This window comes from Mastigoproctus giganteus, chromosome 5 (assembly GCF_048544385.1).
Source record: "Mastigoproctus giganteus isolate SK-2022 chromosome 5, ASM4854438v1, whole genome shotgun sequence".
NCBI classification, from domain to species: domain Eukaryota; kingdom Metazoa; phylum Arthropoda; class Arachnida; order Uropygi; family Thelyphonidae; genus Mastigoproctus; species Mastigoproctus giganteus.
The window spans coordinates 96,894,864-96,919,997 of NC_143579.1; the positions used below are offsets into that span (position 1 = coordinate 96,894,864).

Consider the following 25,134-nt stretch of genomic DNA (forward strand, 5'->3'; position numbering starts at 1 on the left):
TAATTTCAATGATGTCCATTTCCACTTACACACTGCCAAACCCCATGTACTTTTTCTGACAGAATCTCAGTTATCGGTTGATTCAATCACTGCTCATCTCAGTTACCCAAATTATTCGCTGTATGATTCCTTTCACTTCAAAGTTGGTACTTATGCATATGTCTGTTCTGATATTTCCTGTCAGAGATTTGGTAATTTGGAATCACCTCTTTTCAATCTTCTCTGGCTTAAAATCTCTCTACCGGATTCAGTCAAATTCATCTGTTGTCCTTACCATTTTCCCAAGTCCACTAATCACTTGGCATTCATTGACTTCCTCTTTGCAACTTGATTTTTGCCAGTCCAACTTTCCTAACAGTGAGATAATTTCCCTCGGTGATTTTAATGTTCGCAACTCCAACTGGCTTCGGTTTTCTAGTCACACAGATCCAGCTGGTCGAGATACTGAGGCTTCTGCAATTACTAATGACCTCGCAGAGATTCTTCATTTACCTACCAAAATACCAGACAACCCTAACCATACAGCCAACACACTTGATCTTTTTCCCAAAAACAACCCTTCTAAGTACATGGTCAAAGTGAATGGTCCTTTAGGCACCTCAGAAAGACGTCTCCGTAGCCAGGTGGGCAGGACCAGCAGTGCGTAGCACACGCTTCTTGATTAGACCAGGGTTCGAGCCCGTGACCACCAAATACAAAGGAGGGGGTAAGGTCAGGGAATGACCACCACATATCCCTGGAGCAATATGGCCTTAGTTGCTAATGCTCCTAAAAATCAAATAACAACAAAAACAGCACCTCAGATCACAACTTGGTGACTGTCTCTTCTCCAATGCTCCGGAGCCTTCATCTCATGGTTATTCCCAACCTCATGTTGTTTGGCATTACAAGAATGCAAAATGGGGTGACCTGCGAGATTTCTTTTCTTCTTTTCCTTGGTCAGATTTACCGTTTCAAAACTTCTGATGTCAACGTTTGCTCAGATCGTGTCAGTGAAATTGTTCTAGTAAGGAATAGAATCCTTTGTTCCATATTTCACTTTAAAATCTCGTCCTTTATCTAAACCTAAGATTTCCAATAAATGTGCTAAAGCTGTTCAAGAGAAGAACGTAGCATATCGTAATAGGCTTGTTTCCAATTCTTCAGTTTCATTTTCTGCCTACACAAGAGCTCGTAACAATTGCAAAGCAATTATTAATCAGTCCAAACTAGATTTTGAACAGGCTAAGAGTAGAAAACTTGCTTCTTGCCCTAATGGTAGCCAAGCATACTGGTCTCTTGCCAAAGCTATTGGCCACAACTTTTACAGATCTCTGCACCCAACTCTGTAAAAACCAAATGGTTCTATTGTCACTTCGGCCAAGGATAACGCTGACCTGCTAGCATCCCATTTTTCTTCCAACTCATGTATTAATGATCTTGGTAAAACACCTGCCACCAACCCCACCACACTCCATTGAATGCCTCTTGTGGTTGTTCATCAAAAGGATGTCAGAAGGATTTTGACGAATCTTGATGCTAAGAAAGCAACAGGTCCTGATAGTATTTCTCTACTTGTTCTCAAAACCTGTACTCCTGGACTTAATCCTGTTCTTTTCCGCCATTTTTAACTTTCTTATTCCGAAGGTGTTTTTCCTTCTGCTTGGAAATTTGCTCACATCCAGCCAGTTCCCAAAAAGGGTGACAAATCCCTCCCATCCAATTATCGTCCCATTGCAATTACTTCTAATCTTTCTAAAGTAATGGAGAAATTAATTAAATGCCAAATCTTAAACTATTTAGAAACCTCCCGTCTGATCAACAATCACCAGTATGAATTCAGTCAGTGTTGATCCATTGGTAATATTCTAGCTTATGTTACCCATTTATTTAGCATTAGCATTACCATTAGTAGACGCATACAATACCTCTACTAAGAGTAATGCTATGCAAGAAAGCAAGCTTATGCAGCATCAGCCAAAAAAAACTGCTCCCATTTCACCCCTCCATTCTTTCCAAATACCTGTCCAGCTCAGCCTTAAATTTCTTTAGGCTCTCAACGTCCACAACAGAAGATGGAAGTCTGCTCCAGCAATCAAATATCAGCTTGCTAAAGGCAAACTTCCACAGATCTATCCTACAACTCTATTTTCCTCAATTTGAATTTATGCCTGCTCAGGTGATTATTCTGAGCATGAGGAAGAATGGCATCAGCATTGAGCACGTTCAAACCATTCAAGGCTTTATACACCTCAATCACTGGAGACTAGGCACCTCACAGGTGCCTAGTCTCCAGACATTGTAATCAGCAAAATTTAGGCCTTTCTTCATAAGAGCAACACTTCATTCCATTCACTAATCTTGTTGCCCTTCTCTGTACTCGTTCCAACAGCTCTACATCCTTAAAATGAAGCCTCCAGACCTGTATACAGTACTAAAGGTGTAGCCTAATCATTGCCTTATACAAGGGGATAATCACATCCTTATCCCTGCTAGAAAAATTATCGTATATCATGGATAAGACATCATGACCTACTCTTGCAGACCATCTGAACTGCTCAGAAAACTTCATATCTGCCTGCACAATTACTCCCAGGTCCTTTTCATTCTCTACTACTGTCAGTGTAGTACCACAGAGTTGATACATTACTCTGGGGTTATTGCTTCCAATATGTAGTACTTTACATTTGTCACTGTTAAACTTCATTTACCACCTCTCAGCCCATCTGCTCAACTTTTCTAGATCCTGTTGCAGCAGCGTACTGCCATCAGTGTCTTTAAGAACCCTGCCAACCTTTGTAGTGTTTGAAAACTTGGACATTAAGCCTGACATACCATCATGAATATCATTCATAAATACAGAAAACAACAATGGACCCGAAACTGAACACTGAGAGACTCCACTAATAACATTAGTCCACGAAGAGCAGTGTCCATTGATTACCACACTCTATCTTCTCGTCTTCTCCCACTGAACCATCCATTTATCCATAGCAGCAATTTGCCTCCAATGCCATACTGCTCCAATTTGTACATCAGTCTTTCATGTACAACAGTATCAAAAGCTTTTCTAAAAGCTTTTCTAAGATCCAAATATATGATATCAAAGTTATTCCCTGCATCCAGTTCCTTTGTGACGACATCATAGAATCCAATCAAATCGGTCAGACAAGACTTCCCCTTAACAAAACCATGGTGTGTTCGAGCTATAACTGAAGCCTTGTCTAGATGATCCAGCATCTAGACAAGACTGCTTCTTTCACCAACCAGTACCTCCATTAATTTCCCTGGAACAGAAGTTAAACTAACAGGTCTATAATTACTTGTGTTGCATTTTGATCCTCATTTGTGAATTGGGGTCACATTTATGTTTATCTTCAACAATTTCTCCAGCACTTTTCTCTCAGTTATTACAAAATCATCTAGCTCACTGCTAAAGTTTAATACACCTCTGGCATCCACCTCCCTGAATAACTCTTCATGTGTGAATGTAGATGCAAAATACTCATTTAGTTTGTTAGTCACCTGAGCAGGATCATCAACAGTTAAACCATCAATATTCACTGGACCAATCTGATTCAACCCTTTCCTTCTTGAGTTTACATAGGTAAAGAACGTTTTGCTGTTTTTCTTTGCTTTCTTTACCAAAGATGTCTCATAATCTGCCTTTGCCTGTCTCATCTCCTTTGTGACTTGGTTACAGACTAGCTGATATCTATCATAAGCTGCCATGTCACTCATTAATTTATATGTATCCCATATTTTTCTTCTCTGCCACATGTCTCATTAGTTCATCTAACATCCATTTAAACCTAAACCTTGAACAATATTTCTTAGTTGGTATGTAAAGCCTAGTAGCTTCCAAGGCATTTTCTTTGAATGCCTCCCATTTTGAATTTGCTGTTGGTAACATCATCAGTTGGTCTCACTATATAGAATTTAAGTACTATCTCACACCGCCGTAGTCACCTTTATGAAAGCAAAAACCCTTCCCTTTACCCCTGATGGTCGTTACCTCTGAATAGATCCCACTTCAGCACTGTGATCACTGCCACCTAGTGATTCCTTTATTTGAAGGTTCTTAATGCATGACTACTGATAATGAGATTAAGAGTATTATTCCCTCTAGTTGCTTCCCGAACATGTTGATGTAGAAAACAATCATCCAACAAATCCACAAAAGCCTTGTTAGTGTTTGAGTTACCAACCCACAAATCCAGTCAATATCCAGGAAATTAAAATCCCCCATTATAAGACTCTATGATCTACTGGCCACTCTTTTTCTCTGTACAGTTTTTTATTATACTCATCAGAGTCATTAGGCCTATAACACACTCAATTTTGTGAAAGCAAGATTCTCAATCTTGCTTTCACAGTGCTTATGTCACTCCAAACTGACTCAACACTGCACTGTTCAGCAATGTCGACTGGCTGCACTTCCTTGGATTTTATGTGTTTCTTAACAAAAAACATAACCCCTCTTCCCTTCCTCCTGTGTATACTTCCTGTACACATTGTACTCCCCAAATTACAGTTCTGCATTCTTTATATCTGTGTGACACCATGTCTCTGATATCCCAACAGTATCTGCCTTTGATGGTTTGACAAATGCCTCAAATTCATCAAATTTATTTACCAAGCTTCTAGCATTGGTGTATACGCAAGTATATATGCACCTGTTCCTATTCTTAGCTACCCTAACACGACCCATGTGTTTACTTGTTCCGCAATGATTCCCTGCAGTCTCTGAAATACCCTGCATCTTGTTTTCCAGGCTGCTGCTCATTCCAATAGAAGCAGTGCAAGAATCACTTTCAACTCTACCAGTGGCTACTGTTAATCTATTAGTCCTTGTAGCCTCCCCAAGAGGCACCTCCGTAACCAGGTGGGAAGGAGCAGCAGTGCGTGGCACACGCATCTTGATTAAACCGGGGTTCGAGCCCATCACCACCAAATACGGAGGATGCAGAAAGGTCAGGGAATGACCACCGCATATCCCGGAGCAATATGGCCTTAGTTGCTAATGCTCCTAAAAACCAAATAACAAACAAACAGCCCGCCAAGCTGGCAGTTTTCCGACCCACCTAACACTGCCTCAATAGCATCAACATATATTCTTGCACCCTTTCTATTTTAGTGTATCCTATCCCTGTAGAAGCAGTCTCTCCTGTTACCAAGCACAGACCACGCTGAAAAAAATTCTACCCCTTGAGCCTTGCACTATCTTCCAGGTCCAAATTGATCAACAAGGCTCTAATTATATACTCCCTCCTATTGTGTCTGGGCAGAATGGCAGACACTTTCAAATAAATTCACATATCTTTTTTCAACAACTAAGTACATATCTTGTACTTGTTAAGTAATTTTGCCGGTCTCCTACTCTTAATATCATTAGTGCCAATGTGTACGATAATATCACCTTTTGTGCACTTAAAAGATGATATCTGCTCTACAACGTCATCAACCTTTGCCCCTGGCAGATATACCCTGTTCCAATTCCACCTATCCTTTTTACAAACTAGGTTCCCCGTTTCCCTTACGATAGAGTCACCGACAACTACTAGTTCCTGTGCAACCAGCGCATTGTGCCTTGGGGGTTGCCGCTGTGTTGCGCGATGATCAAGTGCAAGTTCTGGCTTTGTTGTGAGAAGCTGAGAGCTTGATGGGCCCTCAGTTTAGATCCTTCGAGGGCATCCACCCTGTTCATCAAGCTCTCATATATTCTCATAACAATCCAGAGTTACCACCTGATTTCCTCAACTCCTTACATTGCACACACACAAAGACACTTCCCTTGGCAAAATCATGTCCTGTACCTGATTTCTCCACAAACATCAAACAAGCAGCGCATTTTAAAAGTCTGTGATTCAGAGGGCAACAGCCCCCACCTCAGTTCTGCCCTGAGCCACAACACTCCCATTAGCTTGAGACTTTTGCTTTGTTGCTCTAGTCTGTGTCATGATTTCGCTTCAATAAAATTTCAATTTCACTACAAATTTATAACCCTAAACTTATATCCCAATACAATTATAACACTATATATCCATATATTTTTTTTCAGTACCGAGTATTATCTCAGAGTTTCGTTATATAACTTCTGTATCAAGTTATGTATTAATTAAAAATGTTACATCTGTAAAATATCAGTTGTTATATGTATTTAGTTAAAAAAGTACAATTTAATTGACAATGAAGTTTAACAAGTTTAATAAATTTTACTGATTAATTGATAATATTATATAACATTTTACTTATTAATTGATAATATTATATAACATTTTACTTATTAATTGATAATATTAATTAAGCTAATGCTATCTGGTATGGTATATAACGTTGTATCGTATAACAATGGCGGCAAGTTACGAACGGTAAATCTACAGACACTAAATATTAATTAACTTCCAAAATCACGCTATCTAAATTCAGAATAAACCAAGGATAATTCGACTAGGTCTATAAGCTAGTTATAGAAAACAATTTAACACAACAATCAAGTCAAGAAAGCAGCTAGATATAGCTAAAAACTTCCAGAGCTGCAAAACTTGCAAAACATGGATTGGATACCCTTACCGATACTAAATAATAATAACCTACAAAATCTCTATCAAAGTAAAAAATTACACTAAGTATCATTATTAGAAATATAAAGTTACTATAGAAAATAAGACAGAATAAATATAAAAAAACATCTCTATTAGCCGGAGCCGTAAAATCTTCGCCTGCACAAGGCTACTCTCGTTCAAGTTCTCATTTATGGACAAAGTCAATGGAAAAGTTCGGAGAAACACAAGCAGTTGCTCTTGACATCTCAAAGGCTTTTGGTTGATGGTGTTTGGCATAAAGGTCTTCTAAACTAGCTTCCATCTTATGGTTTGCCAACTGCTTTTTATAATTTGTTATGTAGTTTTCTCTCTGACTGCTCACTGAGGGTGATGGTAGATGCTCTCTGTCTTCTAACTTCTCCACTAATGCTGGTGTCCCCCATGGTTCAGTTATTTTCCCCAATCTTTTCCTTTTTCTTCTTGTACATTGACCAGAAATCCTAGCCATAATTTTGATGAGGATAGCACGTTGCATTCCACTTTCCAGTTTGAGAAACCTCATCCTGCTCAATCGGCTTCAACATCTCGAATATCCGCTACCAATTCCTTAAATGCTGATCTCCAGGTAATTTTCCAGAGGGGCAAAGACAACTTAGTTGATTTCAATCCTTCTAAATTTCAGTCTTGTCTTATATCTCGCAAAAAAGATTCTTCTTCTCCTATGCTTATCTTTAGTGACACTCTGATTTCTAGGCAAGATGATATATCTCTTTTGGGGATTATCCTGACTTCTAATCTCTCTTGGCACAAGCACATTACAAATATTTCTTCCTCTGCATCTAAAAAACTTGGTTTTGCTTTTCTTTCGCTCTCGGTGTTACTTTTCTTTCAAACAGCTGTTCACTCTGTACGAATTGCAAATCTGCACTACCATGAAATATTGTTCCCACATCTGGGGAGTGCCTCCAAAACCTCTCTCAGGCTTCTGGATTCCATTGAGAAGAGGGCAGTTAGGTTAATTAATGACTCAATGCTAACAGAGTCTCTCCACTCTCTGTCTCATAGATGAACTGTTTCTGCTGTATGCCTTATCTACAGATACTTCCATGGGCAGTGTTGTTCTGAATTGGCTTATATAATTCCCACTCTCTCTCTCTCTCTCTCTCTCTCTCTCTCTCTCAAAACAGTCCGAACACATGCCGCCACCATCCATTTACTGTCCAACTTCAAATTTTCAAAATTTATTCATTCAACTGCCATTTTCTGGAACAACCTTCCTTCGTACATATTTCCTGAAAATTACAGTCTACAGAAGTTCAAGTCTAATGTCAACAAATATCTTCTTTCGTCTTCTTCACCTCCAACCCATGCACATTACTAAGTACTGTAGGTTGAAATACCTCTAGTGCTTGGGGTTTTTCATTAAAAAAAAAATATATATATATAGGAAATAAATCAGAAATGAATAAATTTCCTAACATTTTAAACAATTAATTTATTAATACATACATATTAAGAAATATCTGTGTACATGATATGCACAATATATTAGTACACTTTTAAGAATTATGTCGTAAAACATTTGGTTATTTTTTGTTTTACACTGCGTTCTACTGTACACCATTCATAAAATGTTCCCATTTGTTTAAACACTCAAATATATTTTCTGTACCATTTTCTTCCAACTGAAGGCCTCAGCGCAAAGTTTCAAATGGTGCCAACATTTCTTGTTTGGAAGGTTTAATATTGCTATTGCCCTAATTCCATTTGTTGCCCTCATTTTCATCCAACTCTTCGTCACTAGTTTTTAAATGCGCTCCAAAATGTTGGAGTCACTCGGATATTTAGCTACTATGACATCATAATCAACTCCTAAAAATTCGTCAAGAACAATTTCTCCACTGATCAAACCTCTCGCTTGGAGTTATTCCCAAGATTGCTCAATGTCTCATAGTACTTCATCCCTCTCATTAATTGTTAATTAATGAGAGGGATGAATGAAAATTGTTAATTGGCGTTTAAGCAAAACCTGCTTTTGTAAAACAATTCTTAATCGTCGTTTCCATCATATCTTGACTCCACACTTTTGCCAACTCTGTTATGCACATCTGCAAATCTATAACAGAATCTATAGGTTGGTTGTTTTATATTCTCAGTATAATTTTGTTCAGTATGCTTCACACTTGTAAGTTTCGAAATTACCAAGTGAAGATGGGCAGGGCGGTTGTCGACAATCAACACGATTTTTCTGTTCTTTTGTCATCTTTATATTGAAATTTAAAATCCACTATTCAAAATTTTTTTCAAAACTGTTTCTATCCAATGTGTATGATCTTCTTCGGTTACAACTCCACCATCACCAGAAATAACTTTTTCAAGTAAGCCATAGCACTCTTTAAATTTGTCCGGCCAACCAGAACTGGTTTGGAATGTTTTATGAAAAAGAAAAGAAGCGTACTCCCTGGCCTTTTCTTTTCTTAATGGCTCTGATATTGGCACACTTTGGTCTCAAATCAAATTCATCCACTTGAAAACTGCTTCATCTAGATCTTCATAGAGACATAATTTTGCATACTTCCAATTGAGCCCCGTTTCCTTGAACAGTTTGAAAATCGAAACACAGTTTTTCAGAATGGTTAACACACTACTGGCAAAAATACCAAATTTTAAAGCGGATTTTTTTTTATTTTTTACGCCCTGATCTACACTATTAAGCACTTCCACTTTTTAAAACTACACTCAAGGATTTCCTCTTGGACATTTTAATGTCACTTTCACAGCAGCTAAAATAAAACTGATTTACAGTTAAATTTGAAAGTGTCTGCAATTCTGCCCAGAAACGATAGAAGGGAGTATATGATGAGAGCCTTGTCGATCAATTTGGCCCCGGAAAGATTGTGCAAGGCTCAAGGGATAGAATTTTTTTCAGCCTTGTCTGTACTTGTTAACAGGAGAGGCTGCTTCTACAGGGATGGGATACACTTAAATAGAAAGGATGCAAGAATATTTGCTGTGCTATTGAGGCAGGGTTAGGTGGGTCGGAAAACAGGGTTAGGTGGGTCGGCTTGGGGGATATAAGGACTAATAGTTTAACAGTAGCCGCAGGCAGAGGTGACAGTGATTCTTGCACAACTTCTAATAGAATAAGTAGCGACCAGGAACGAGGGGTGTTGGGGGTTTGAGGGATGGATGGCAGTCATCGTGAAATAGGTGGGTATATGGGATGTGTTAGGGTAACTAGGAAAAGGAGCATGTATGCTTGCATGTATACCAATGCTAGATGTATAGTAAATAAATTTGATGAATTTGAAGTGTTGGTCAAGGCATCAAAGGTGGATATTGTTGGAATAGCAGAGACGTGGTGTCACACAGATATAAGGAATGCAGAACTGGAATTTGGGGAGTACAATGTGTACAGAAAGGGTTGACAGGATAGAAAGGGAGGAGGTGTTATGCTGTTAATTAAGAAAAACATAAAATCAAAAGAAGTGCACCCAGTTGATATAGATGAACAGTGCACTGTTGAGTCAGTTTGGTGTGACATAAGCACTGCGAAAGCAAAAATAAGAGTAGGAGTGTGTTATAGACCTAATGACTCGAATGAGTACAATGAACAATTTTACAGAGAAAGAGAGTGGGCTAGTAAATCAGAATGTCTTATAATGGGGGATTTTAACTTCCCAGATACTGACTGGAACTTGTGGGTTGGTCACTCACACACTAGTCAGACTTTTGTGGATTTATTGGATGACTGTTTTCTGCAGCAGCATGTTCGAGAGGCAACCAGAGAGAGTACTACTCTTGATCTCGTTATCAGCAGTGATCATTTGTGTATTAAGAATTTGCAGATAAAGGAACCACTAGGTGGCAGTGATCACAGTGTACTGATGTGGGATTTACTTAAAGATTTAATTACCATCAAGGTTAAAGGAAAGGGTTTTTGCTTCCGTAAAGGTGAGTACAGTGGTTTCAGAAAGTTTTTAAATTCTGTACAGTGGGATCAACTGACGATGTTACCAACAGTAAATTCTAAGTGGGAAGCATTCAAGGAATTAATCGTGGTTGCTACAAAAAGTTTCTAATCTAATGGTTATCTAATGAGACTCGTAACAGAGAAGAAAAATGCATGGGATGCATATAAATTATCAAGTGAATCAGAAGCCTATGGCAGATATAAGCTAGTCTGTAATCAGGTCACAAAGGAGGTTAGGCAGGCGAAAGCAGATTACGAGAAATCTTTGGCAAAAGATGCTAAGAAAAACAGCAAGGATTTCTTTACTTATATAAACTCTAAAAGGAAGGGGGCGAATCTGATTGGTCCACTTGACATCGATGGTTCGACTGTTTAATGATCCTACTCAGATAGCAAACAAACTGAATGAGTATTTTGCATCTACATTCACACATGAGGAATTATTAAGGTTTGAAAATGGCAGAAGGTTATCAAATTGTAGGAGGATACTTAATGATTTTGTAATAATTGAGAGCAAAGTGGAGGAGAAATTGTTGAAGTTAAACATAAGAAAAGCACCTGGGGTGGATGGGATCTATCCAGTTATATTAAAGGAGGCTGCAAAGCAACTAAGCAAACCCTTAGCCATAATTATGAGAGCATCCTTGGACTCAAGGGAGGTTCCCACAGACTGGAGATGTGCAAATATATCCCCAATTCACAAAGGGAGATCGAAGGGTGACACGAGTAATTACAGACCAATTAGTTTAACTTCTGTTCCGGGTAAAATAATGGAGTCACTGGTTAAAGATGCATTGCAGGATCATCTAGACAAGACTGCAGCAATAATTCAGACACACCATGGGTTTGTTAAGGGAAAGTCTTGTCTGACAAATTTGATAGGATATTATGATGTGGTTACAAAGGAACTGGATGCAAAAAATAATTTTGATATCATATATTTGGATTTCAGGAAAGCTTTTGACACTGTTGTGCATGGAAGACTACTGTACAAATTGGAGCAGAATGGTATTAAGGGTAAGTTGCTACAATGGATAAAAGGATGGTTAAGTGGGAGAAGACAGAGGGTGGTAATCAATGGGTGGACTAATGTTATTAGTGGAGTACCACAGGGTTCGGTGTTGGGTCCACTGTTGTTTTGTATATTTATCAATGATATTGATGAAGGTATATCAGGCTTAATGTAGAAGTTTGCAGATGATACAAAGGTTGGCAGGGTTGTTAATGACAGTAATGGCAGTGTGCTACTGCAACAGGATCTAGATAATTTGGGCAGATGGGCTAAGAAGTGGCAACTGAAGTTTAACCTTGACAAATGCAAAGTACTGTATGGGTAGAAGTAACCCCAGAGAAACATACCAACTGTATGGTACTACACTTAAGGTGGTAGAAAATGAAAAAGACCTAGGAGTAATTGTGCAGTCAGATGTGAAGTTTTCTGAGCAATGCAGACAGGCTGCCAGGGCAGGTCATGGGGATTTGTCAATGATATATAGGAATTTTGCTAGCAGGGAAAAGGAGGTGATTGTCCCTCTGTATAAGGCAATGGTCAGGCCACGCCTTGAGTACTGCGTACAGCTCTGGAGGCTCATTTTATAAAGGATGTCGATTTTCTTGAGCGTGTACAGAGAAGGGCAACAAGTTTGGTGAGGGGAATGAAGGGATCCTCTTACCAAGAGAGGCTTAAGTTCTGCAAATGTGCAGTGGCTGGAGACTAGGCAACTGCGCGGTGATCTGATTGAGGTGTATAAGGCCTTGAATGGGTTGAGCATGCTGAATTCTGATGGGATCCTTCCACTTGTTCAGATTATGTACCTTAGGGGGCATAAATTCAAATTAAGAAATGACAGATGTAGAATAGATGTGCGAAAATTTGCCTTTAGCCAGCGGGTGGTTAATTGCTGGAACAAACTTCCATCTGTCGTTGTGGAAGTTGGTAGGTTGAATAAATTTAAGGATGAACTGGACAGGCATTTGGAGGGAATGGTGTGTGTTTTTTTTTTTTTGGCTGATGCTGCATAAGCTCATCACTTGCTTTCTTGCATCACATGCCGCCACTACTACTACTACTACTACTTGTACCTTGCACTCATGTAAACAGAAACAGGTGAAAGTGTGGAAGACTCATTTCTTCAAAAGAGATGAATTTCCGGGATGAAAGAAAATCACTCTCTCCTAATTCTCTAATAGGGTGCTTACAGTAGAAAACAGGTTGATCAGACCCAATGTCCGTGTCAGGAATATGCCTTAATGTTTCTTATCTGTGGACATATAGATAATGACTGTGGACATATAGACAACAGTTAACCAGCACGACTTCTCAGTACAGTAGTGTATAGGTTTTACTTCTTTTTAGTCCCTGCTGACCCACTGCTGGGCAAACACCTCTCCCAAAACCTTCCAACTTTTTCTATCCCGCACTGTGTTTCGCCAGTTTCCTCCTAAAGAACTTAGAAAGTGGACATATAGATAACAGTTAACCAGTACGACTTCTCAGTACAGTAGTGTATAGGTTTTACTTCTTTTTAGTCCCTGCTGACCCACTGCTGGGCAAACACCTCTCCCAAAACCTTCCAACTTTTTCTATCCCGCACTGTGTTTCGCCAGTTTCCTCCTAAAGAACTTAGAAAGTGGACATATAGATAACAGTTAACCAGTACGACTTCTCAGTACAGTAGTGTATAGGTTTTACTTCTTTTTAGTCCTTGCTGACCCACTGCTGGGCAAACACCTCTCCCAAAACCTTCCAACTTTTTCTATCCCGCACGGTGTTTCACCAGTTTCCTCCTAAAGAACTTAGAAAGTGTAGTCTGCAAAGATGGGCAAGGTGAGTTGTACCTGATTCAGATTATAAAATCCTGAAGGGGGATCAGAAAAAAAAAAATGAGGGAGATATATTTTCACAGGGAAGAAAACAAGCATTTACTTTTGTTGTAGATTATGGGAAGTGACCTGCTTGCCGAGGTGGCTGAGCCAGAGAGTGATTAAATTCAAATGGAATTGGATAATCAATTTCTGATCAAAGAGAAAGAATCAGTGGTTGTCTACCCTCATTTTTTTTGTTAGCAGATGCACAAAATGTCTGTTTCCTAGCATCATTCAGTTACTCTAATAAAAACTGAAATACTGGGAAAGTAAGTGATATAAAAATGTTGGTGCAAAGTGATCATGACACCATGTGTAAATAACCATGGGCATTTACACACACGCACGCACACACTCGCATGCACAATGTAAAGTCTGTTTACACTCCATTCCAGATCATTATAAGTAGTCGCTTTCAAATACCTACGGAGTAAGATGAAAGTTAAAATATAAGTATTCTTACACATAAATATACTGTAATTATTTTTATATTCTAATGGTCTTAGAATAAACTTACTTTTACAATCTTTCCTAGCAACAGCATCACCATAAAAGCCTGGTGCACAGAGTTCGCATGCACTACCATAAGTATTGTTAAGACAAAGAACACATTCTCCTGTAATTGAGTCACAGCTAGAAGGATTAACTGGATCAATATTTCCACTACAACCACAGGGTTGACAGCTACTACCTGGGACTTCAGGACGACCAAAATAACCTGCAGCACATCTTTGATAAAATAATCAAGGTGTATTTTAATAATGATCACTAATATATTCATTATATAGCTGACTATTACAAAATCTCTGCATCTGATGACTACTATAAAATCTCTATATATATATCTGACTATTATAAAATATTTGACTATTATAAAAACATTACTGCAAAAGTGTTTAAACATTTTTTTAAAATTCATATGTAAAAATAATTTAATTTTATGATTTTGAGGTTTTTAATTTTTTTTACAAGTACATGCATAGATCTATACTTGGTGTGTGTGACACCTACAAGTATCTTTTCATGCAGATCTACATTTTTACAAGGTCACTTTAAGTACATTTTAAATAATGGATCCACTTTTATACAAATTATCTTCCAGCTTATCCACTAATAGTAATAGTATTTGCCATATAGTGCAAGGAAGCCACAGGCTTACACTGCTACTGGCTCACTCTATTCTCTGCACAATTGTTCATTATACTCATCAGAGTCATTATGCCTATAACACACACCTATTCTCATTTTCCCTTTCCCAGTGCTTATGTTACAACACACTGACTCAACATTGCATTGTCCACCAATGTCAACTGGATGCACTTCCTTATATTTTATGTGTTTCTTAACTAACAGCATAACTCCTCCTCCCTTCTTGTCCCGTCTATCTTTTCTGTACACATTGTTCTCCCCAAATTCCAATTCTGCACTGCTCATATCTGTGATATCCCAACAATATTCACCTTTAATGTCTTGACCAGCACTTCAAACTCATTAAATTTTTTAACTATACTTCTAACATTGGTGTACATGCAAGTATACATGCACCTGTTTCTACTCTTAGTTACCCTAATACAGTCCATGTATTTACTTGTTCCACGATGACTCCCAGCAGTTCTGGAAATCACCAGCACCTTGCTTTCCAGGCTGCTGCTCATTCTAATAGCAGTGCAAGAATCACTTTTGCCTCTGCCTGCGGCCAGGGCCGGCCCGAACAAAAGCGGGGCCCGGTGAAAATTGACTTGCGGGGCCTTGATACAAATTTCGTACAACAAAATAATTTATTGCATTTTGATATTTATTACATTGCACAAATTGGTTTAGTTAAGGATTACACGAAAATGATAAATAATTAAATTATTTTAATAAAATTAACATTTCAATCGCAAAAAAATCTTTAATAAATCAAATAAGAAAAATAATTGCTTCATATATTTATAAATTACAATTTGGTATGCGACTTAATCGAATGAGGTCACAATATGTGATTTTTGTTTCATTTTATTATTTCGTTGATAATACCATCATAATTTAGTTTTTTGGCTAAGGAAGTAAATTGTTCTTGACTAATGCTAGATCTCAAGTATTTTTTTATTATTTTCAATCTTGAGAAAGATCTTTCTGCAGATGCGACAGTAATTGGTTAGGTTAATATAATTTTCAGAACAGTAACAAAATTTGGATACAATTCGGGTAAATATTGTGATCCTGGAAGGCAAAACTCCACGACAAATTTTGATTTCATTAAATAATCAATGCAATCAATATCGTCTTGCAAGGTCGCATTTAAGAAGATCGTTTTCAGTCAGTTTTTGAATATTATCCGAATTATATAAAAAACCATATGATGTCTCATGTTCGTGATGAATTTCAAATCTTTTCTTAAAAGAAAAGATTCGAAATGACTAGAAAATATTGAATTCTGAAATATTCTTCGCCTGATGAAATAGGCTGATCGGTTCCTTCATAACAAAATTGCTTTGTTTTTCGTCCAGTTCTTTGATTCTTAAATTCAGATGTCACTTGTAATTCTTCAGCTATTTCCTTTGCAGTTATTAAAGAAGATTTGAATCCCGATTCATGATACTGTTCAAAAAAATTTAAAAGGTCTTTTAAATGTGAATTTGCAGTACCGATATCTATATTTGAATTTTGAAATATCTTGCTCACAATATTTACTTCATTCAGTATGTCATACCAAATGACCAAACTTAATAAAAATTCAAATGAAGTAAGTTTATTTTCGATTGATTGGATTTCGTTTTCATGTCACTGGTATGTTCATAAAGGTATTTCAAAGCTAGAGAAAATTGTGGTACTTGGTATCTCAGATTTCACACTTTCAAGGCGACATTCCCACCTCGTTTCTGACAGTGGTTTTGGAGTAAGATGTTTGACACGCTCTTTTAATATATCCCAGCGTATCATAGAACTTGCAAAAATATTATATATGCTTTCTAAAGTCCCAAAAAATGAATTTGCAAGAGAAGATGATTTTGAAATGTCTCCAAGAACTAAATTCAAATTATGACCTCTGCAGGGCATATGCTGTGCTTTGGAATTTTTTGCAGGATAAGTGCTTGCACGCCTTTATATAAACCTCTCATATGAGCTCCCTTATCGTACCCCTGTCCTCGACAGTTCCCTAAATCTAATTCCTCCTTTTCTAATATGCTTTCAATTTTGGCTGATAACCCTTTTACTGTTTCAAAACAAATAAATCGTTCTTGTATACTCACATCACTTTCAGAGTTATCTACATTAACATATCTTAAAATAACAGATAATTGTTCTTGATGGCTTACGTCTGGAGTGCAATCTAATAAAATTGTGAAATACTTAGCTTTCTTACCTGTATTTATTATTTCCTTTCTAACTTTTTTAGCCAAAGCAGAAATCAGTTCATCTTTTATTCTATGAGATAAATAGGAACGCGATGCTGATTCTAAGCACCGATCCAAATGTTGTTTCATGATTGGGTCAAATCTTGCAAGTAATTCTGAGACCTAAGAAATTACCGTTGTGCGGTTTATATAAAGCATCGCTACTGGCCCTGAACGCTAAATTATGCTCTGATAAATATAAAATTGCAGCCACTATTCGTTCACAAACACATTTTAAACGCTGTGTTTCGTTTTTAATTATTTTTTCATGTTCTTTGTCAATAATGTTTCCAAGTTTCAAATTCTTTTCAAGTTGTAACAATTTGTACATAGCTTGTAAATGATATTCTGATCTTTCGTGACTTTGTAATCGCGAACTTAAATGTACCCAATCGTTAAGTCCAGTTAAACGCAGAGAAGTGGTATTTGAAGAGAATAACTTACACGCATAATTCAATGTGGCATCTTTGTACTTTGAGTAGAGTAACCACCTTCGTTCTTGATATTCCCCATTCGTTAATTTTCTTAAATAATAATTTTCAGAAAAACTTCTGTGATTTTTATCTTTCGAAAAATCGTAGTTTTTTACTTGTGTCACGCCATTTTGTATGATAGCCATTCTGAATTTATCAGTTATAATTTCAGGCCAAGTACCAGGATCATTGATTATATATACACTTTCTTCGTGCATCTCTGTCTCTACTGCGAAATGTTGCGAAATAGATACGAATATGTTATTTATTTTCACACCTCGCGAATAGCGATAAAAACGTACAATGTAAGATCAGCTGTCATATATTCGTATTTGGGGGGAATATTTATTCAATAATTTCAAATGAAACTTCAATAAATTATTATATAATTATTATTTTTATTTTTAAGGAGAGATATTTTAAATATATTTGAAAGAAAATATATTTTTCCGTGTTCTTTGGAGAATTCTCGGCGGGCTTTCAGATAATGTTAACATGATTTTTGACATTTTATTTCTTATGTATATTATTTTATGGCGATGTCACTAGATTTTGCGACAGTATTAAAACAAAAAAAAAAATGAAACCATTTTTATTTTGCAAAATCACTCAGCGGCGCGGGGCCTTGTGCGCTCGCACCATTCGCACCCCCCTCGGGCCGGCTCTGCCTACGGCCACTGTTAATCTTTTAGTCTATGAATCCTCTCCCCAAGCTAGCAGGTTTCTGACCCACCTAACACTGCCTCAATAACATCAGAAAATATTCTTGCACCCTTTCTATTTAAGTGTATCCCACCCCTGTAGAAGCAGTCTCTCCTGTTAGCAAGTCCTGCTAGCCTGTCTCTCCTGTTTCCAAATAAAATGTCCTGTCATCTTTTCCTGTTTTTCTAACACAACACATGATTTTAATATATGGCAACTCATAAATAGTTTGAATATTGGAGGAGTGCGTCACAACTGCAAACCACTGTTGGTTGATTTTTGCTCACAGAAGCTGAAATTGAAGAAATTCTTTGGAATTCAGAACTGCAAATTTATGAAATCAAATTCAGTTGATACAATGTACAAGTTAGTGCATTTGCATCATTTCTGTACCTAGCCAACTACATAAGTAGTTATAAATTGGCATCATTAAGCATATCTCATATTGTTAATACCTTCACACCGAGTTGCCATGATATTGCAATACCTCGAATAAGTAACGCTTCACCATAGGATAAGACTACTGTAACTTATTCTCAGCAAATACCTTCACCCATACGGCACCGTTTCAGATCTTACTGGCTCCTAATCAGTGGGTGGGCAGGTACCCTGGTGTTCCAATGATGACAACCTAGTTGCGAAGTATAAATCCACAATATTAGAGATTTGACACATAAATAAATGAAGAGAATTTTCAACAAAAGAAAAAGGAATAGCCAGTTTATTTTTTAATCATATTTAAATAATTTTTTTTTGCAATTATTTCAAACATTCTAGTTTTCTAATTTGATTTTTAACAATAATTGACTCTAGCTGTTTATAAATCAGTTGACAAATGGTGGACTGTAGCTCTGAGACATAAATCCATAGGTTGCTGGTCTGAATCTGGCTTGGCAGATATGTTGTTAGGGCACAATGTATTTGAGTAGTCACACATTTTGAGCAGGCTGTGACAAAATAATTAATGTAACCTCCTTGGACACAGTGATTGTACTGGAGTATAAACAAGAACATTGTTTATGCCTGACACAGTTGAGTGGTTAGGAGTGAGCATACAGTAGCACATATGCACTTTATGAAATGAAATTAAGTTGAAACAAAAATAGACACAGAAACATATATAGAGGATTTTATAACTTCAAAAGGAATAAATGTAAGAGTGAGGTTTTTTTTTTTTTTTTTTCCAAACTTTTTTTTTCTGACATTTTTAAAAAATTTTAAACATTTTAAAACATTTTTAAACATTATACTATGATTTTTGGCAATAATTTCATTCTAGGCACTGGTAGATCAGTTGGCAGATTTTTTTTTTTTTTTTTGTTGTTTTGGTTTTTTTTTTAGGAGCATTAGCAACTAAGGCCATATTGCTCCGGGAATATGCGGTGGTCATTCCCTGACCTTTCCGCATCCTCCGTATTTGGTGGTGACGGGCTCGAACCCCGGTCTAATCAAGAAGCGTGTGCTACGCACTGCTGCTCCTTCCCACCTGGCTACGGAGGCGCCGTCAGTCAGTTGGCAGAGTGGCGGACTATTGTTGTGAGACAGAAATCAATAAGCCACTGGCTTGCTGTAAATGTTATTAGGTCCCGAAATGGCCAAGTAGCGTGATCAAATATGAGGGTGTATTAGCACGCACGCACGCACACACACACACACACACACACACACACACACACACACACACACACACACACACACACACACACACACACACTTTGAGTGTACTGTGTCAAAATAATTAATGTAAGCTCAATTTACCTAGTGGTTATGACAGAATGCAAATAAGAATATTTTTCAGGGCTGGCATAGCTGAATGATCAGGAGTGGAATGCAGGTGCACACATTCTTTGAGTGGACCATGGTTCAAGCCCACATGACTACTAAATACAATTAGCTATTTGTATTCATAATTTATTGTAAATATCTCTTACCTGGTCATTGTGCCAGAGTATAAACAAAATCAAATCAAAATAAGATATTAATATTTAAAATTAAGTTTTCAATTTTACAAAGCTTCAAAATTTCATGAAGAAACCAATCCATATAGAAAATTGAGTACAAGGAAGCCCATACATGTTTGGGAAATTCATGTATGAAAGAATTAAAATAGGAAAAAAAAACTTTATTACTGAAATAAGAAAAAACTAATTTACAATCATTTTAGTTCTCATTTTTCTACTTTGGGTGTTCAATGAAGCCATTGCCATATCGCAGTTAGCACTAAGTTATTTTTTATGAAGGTAAGTAATACAGAAAATGATCCATCTCTCCTCTTTCACATCCTTTCTAGGTTAGTGTTATTTGCCGTAAAGAAAACATACAACGTGTAAATGTATGAAACAAACTATGAACAATATTATGTTTATAACATATTTCATTTAATGGAATAAATACATGTCTTCTTAATTCAATACAAATTAATACAATTAATTAAAAATTAATTATCAACACCAACAACAATATTAATAATTAAAGGCTACCTGAGTGACATAGCAGTGCCCAACACTGGCAACCTCCAGAAAACTCAAGAGGACAAAATTAAAAAATACATAAACCTAAGACAGGACATCAAAGAGATGTGGCATATGTACAAGCAATGACCATCCCAAACATTGTATCGACCACTGGCATAGTAACAAAGTAGTAGTAGTAGTAGTAGTAGGGAGGCATGCGATGAAGAAAGCAATTACACAAGCTCATAAGTAGCATCAGCCAAAAAAAAAAAATTTCACATATCCATTCCCTCTAAAAGTTTGTCCAGTTCCTCCATGAATTTAAGCTATCAACTTCCACAATGACAGATGGAAGCTTGCTAAAGGCAAATTTCTGCACATCTATTCTACAACTGTCTTTCCTCAATTTAAATTTATGTCCCGTCAGGTTCGTAATCTGAGCAAGCTGAAGAATCCCATCAGAATTCAGCATGCTCAACCCATTCAAAGCCTTATACCCTTCAATCAGATCACCTGGCGGGTGCCTAGTCTCCAGACACTGCAATTTGCAGAAGTTGCAGAAGTTTTTCTTCGTAAGAAGACCCCTTTGTTCCCATCACCAATCTTGTTGCCCTTCCTGTACACACTCAACATCCTTCCCAAAATGAGACCTACAGACCTGTATGCAGTACTCAAGGTGCGGCCCGACCATTACCTTATACAAAGGGATAATCACCTCCTTTTCCCTACTAGTAAAATTCCTGTATATCATTGACAATAATCCATGACCTGCTCTGGCAGCTTGCCTGCATTGCTCAGAAAACTTCATATCTGCACAATTATTCCCAGATCTTTTTCATTTTCTACAACCCTAAGTGTAGTACCATAGTTGGTACGTTTCCCTGGGATTACTTCTACCCATATGCAGCACTTTCCATTTGTCAAGGTTAAACTTCAGTTGAACTTCTTCTCAGCAAATCTGCTCAAATTTTCTAGATCCTGTTGGAGTAGCAAGCTGTCATTACTGTTATTAACAACCGTACCAACATTTGTATCATCTGAAAACTTTGACATTAAACCTGATATACCTTCATCAATTTCATTGAAAAATATACAAAACAACAGTGGGCCCAATGATGAACCCTGCTGGACTCATCTAATAACATTAATCCATGAAAAGCAGTGTCCACTGATAACCACTCTCTGTCTTCTCCCACTCAACCATCCTTTTATCCATTGCAGCAACTTGCCCTTAATACCACACTGCTCCAATTTGTGCAGTAGTCTTCCATGCAGAAGAGTGCCAAAATCTTCCCTGAAATCCACGTATATGATATCAAAATTATTTTTTGCATCCAGTTCCTTTGTAACCACATCATAGTATCCAATCAAATTTGCCAGACAAGACTTTCCCTTCATGAACCCATGCTGGGTGTGAATTATTACTGCAGTCTTGTCTAGATGATCCTGCATTGCATCTTTAACCAGCGACTCCATTATTTTCCCCAGACCAGAAGTTAAACTAACTGGTCTGTAATTACTCATGTCACCCTTTTTTTTTTTTGTGAATTGGGGATACATATCCACTCTGTGAGTACTTCCCCTGAGTCCAAGAATGCTCTCATAGTTATAGCTAAGGGTTTGCTTACTTCCTTTATTGCCTCTTTTAATATAACTGGATAGATCCCATTCGCACAAGGTGCCTTTCTTAAGTTTCACTTCAACAATTTCGCCTAAACTTTCCTCTCAGTTATTACAAAATCATTAAGCACCCTGTTACAGTTTGATAAACTTCTGGCATTTTCATCCCTTAATAACTCCTCATGTGCGAATATAGTTGCAAAATACGCATTCAGATTATCAGCTATCTGAACATGATCATCAACAGTCGAACCATCGATATCAATTGGACCAATCTGATTCAACTGCTTCCTTCTAGAGTTTTTATTAGTAAAGGAGTCCATGCTGTTTTACTTAGCATCCTTTGCCAAAGATTTCTCGTAATCTGCCTTTGCTTGCCTAACCTCCTTTGTGACTTGATTACAAATATTACTTGATTGCATATATTAGCTTATATCTTCCATAGGCTTCTGTGTCACCTGATAATTTATATGAATCCCATGCATTTTTCTTCCCTGCCACAAGTCTCGTTAGGGGCGCCTCCGTAGCCAGGTGGGAAGGAGCAGCAGTGCGTAGCACACGCTTCTTGATTAGACCGGGGTTCGAGCCCGTCACCACCAAATACGGAGGATGCGGAAAGTTCAGGGAATGACCACTGCATATTCCCGGAACAATATGGCCTTAGTTGCTAATGCTCCCAAAAATCAAATAACAAAACGAGTGTCATTAGTTCATCTGACATCCATTTATGCTTAAACTTTGAACAATATTTCTTAAACAGCATGAAAACCCTAGTAGTTTCCACGATTAGTTTCTTGAATTCTTCCCACTTAGAATTTGCTGTTGGTAACATCATCAGTTTGTCCCACTGTACAGAATTTAAAAACTATCTAAGACCACTGTAGTCACCTTTTCAGAAGCAAAAACCTTTCCCTTTACTCATGATGGTAATTATATCTTTAAGTAAATCCCAAATCAGTACACTGTGATCACTGCCACCTAGTGGTTCCTTTATCTGCAAATTCTTTATACACAAATAATTAATGCTGATAACCAGATCAAGAGTATTACCCTCTCTGCTTGCCTCTCAAACATGCTTCTGCAGAAAACTATCAAGCCATTAAATACACAAAAGTCTTGCTAGTGTGCGAGTGACCAATTCCGCAAGTTCCAGTCAATATCTGGGAAGTTAAAATCCCCCATTACAACTCAATCTGATTTACTGGACCATCCTATTTCTTTGTACAATTGTTCATTGTACTCATTAGAGTCATTAAGCCTATAACACACTCCTACTCTCATTTTTGCTTTCCCAGTGCTTATATCACAACAAACTGACTCAAAATTCCACTGACATTCTATGTCAACTGGATACACTTCCTTAGATTTTATGTTTTTCTTGATTAACAGCATAACCCATCTTCCTTTCCTATCCTGTCTATCCTTTCTGTACACATTGTACTCCCCAAATTACAAATCTGCACTGCTTATATCTGCGTGTGACACCATGTCTCTGATATCCCAACAATATCTGCCTTTGATGTCTTGACCAGCACTTCAATTTCATCAAAATTATTTACTATACTTCTATCATTGGTGTACATGCAAGTATACATGTACCTATTCTTATACTTAGTTGCCCTAACACAGCTCATGTATTTTTTTGTTTCTTGATGACTCCTACCAGTCCCTGAATCCACAAGCACCCCATCCTGCAAGTCGCTGCTCATTCTAATAGAAGCAGTGCAAGAATCAATTTCCTCTGCCTGTGGCTACTATTAACCTTTTAGTCTGTGAATCCACCCAAGCTAGCAGTTTTCTGACCTACCTAATGCTGCCTCAATAGCATCAGCAAACACTCTTGTACCCCCTCTATTTAAGTGTATCCCATCAATGTAGAAGCAGTCTCTCGTGTTAACAAGAACAGACCAACCTGAGAAAAATTCTATCCCATGAGCATTGTGAAATCCCTCCAGGTCTGAACTGATTGACAACACTCTCATCATATACTCCCTCTTATCGTGTGTGGGCAGAATTGCAGACACTTTCAAATTTAACCCTAACCCAAGACACTTTTTTTTCAGCACTGACCCGTACTTGTTAAGTAAATTCTGTAGATCACCTAATCTTAATGTTATTAGTGCCTATAGGTACAACAATATCATCCTATGTGATATCTGTTCTACAACATCATCTAATTTTGCCCCTGGCAGACATACCCCGGTGCTATTCCACCTATCCTTTTTACTCAATATATTTCTCCTTCTCTCTGACATTAGAATCACCGACAATAACTAATTCCTGTTAGGGGCACACTGCTCCGAAAAGGGACACAACTTCAGTAGCTTCCAAAACAAAGCAAAAGACCTCATATGTGTCAACCGCAAGCTACTCATGCTAGATTATACGCATTCCATAAGAGATCCAAAATGTCCGAAACATCAAAAGTTCAAGTGTGCATATCAACTCAGAACCGACTATGGGTACGCAACATAAAAAATATAATGATGGAGCTAAAAATTCACCAAATAAATGTGCAACGTGCGAAAGCAGTGGTCGCCCAAGTAAGCCTAAAAGCATAAGAAGACAATGTGGATCTCATTCTTATTCAAGAGCCCTAAACTCACATGAAGCAGGTTAGGGGATATCCGCTCAGGTTTAAAATAGTACAGAGCAATCAAGATAAGGCGTGGGCAGCAATCATAGTCTGCAACCCAGAAATTACAGTAACCAAGATCCCGCAGTTATGCATGCCATGGGCAGAATGTGCTCATATATTCAGCTCTGTCAGCTGCTTATATGCAGTCTCTCTCTCTACTGCAGACCCAGCATCGAGATTGAGTTCGTCACCATTACATATCTCTAGGATGTCCAAACTACCCTAGCAAGATAGAGGATCATAATAGGTGCCGACGTCAACTGCCGATCCCCAGTCTGGCACAGCACCACACTGGACCGGCAAGGCACCAGAAACGGCCAAAGACTGGAAGAGTTCCTGGCTAAATCAATACTGACAGTTAAAAATCAACCTTTCTGCCTCCCAACCTTCTGTAAAACACTTTGGGAGGCGACCATCGCCATCACCCTAACCACAAGAAATATCGATTCCCACGTGACCAACTGGACGGTGCAAAATGCTTGGACCACGTCGGATCACCGTACCAT

General features: G+C 37.8%; 1 protein-coding gene across 1 annotated transcript in view; it reads right to left on the reverse strand.

The window, feature by feature from the left end:
- LanA (laminin subunit alpha) overlaps window positions 1-25,134 on the reverse strand; it is a 1,178,005-nt gene that overhangs the window by 498,993 nt on the left and 653,878 nt on the right. Inside the window, exon 33 of the mRNA XM_090374120.1 lies at window positions 13,880-14,091. Within this exon, the coding sequence (XP_090230246.1) occupies window positions 13,880-14,091 (212 nt within the window). The remainder of the gene's footprint in view (window positions 1-13,879; window positions 14,092-25,134) is intronic.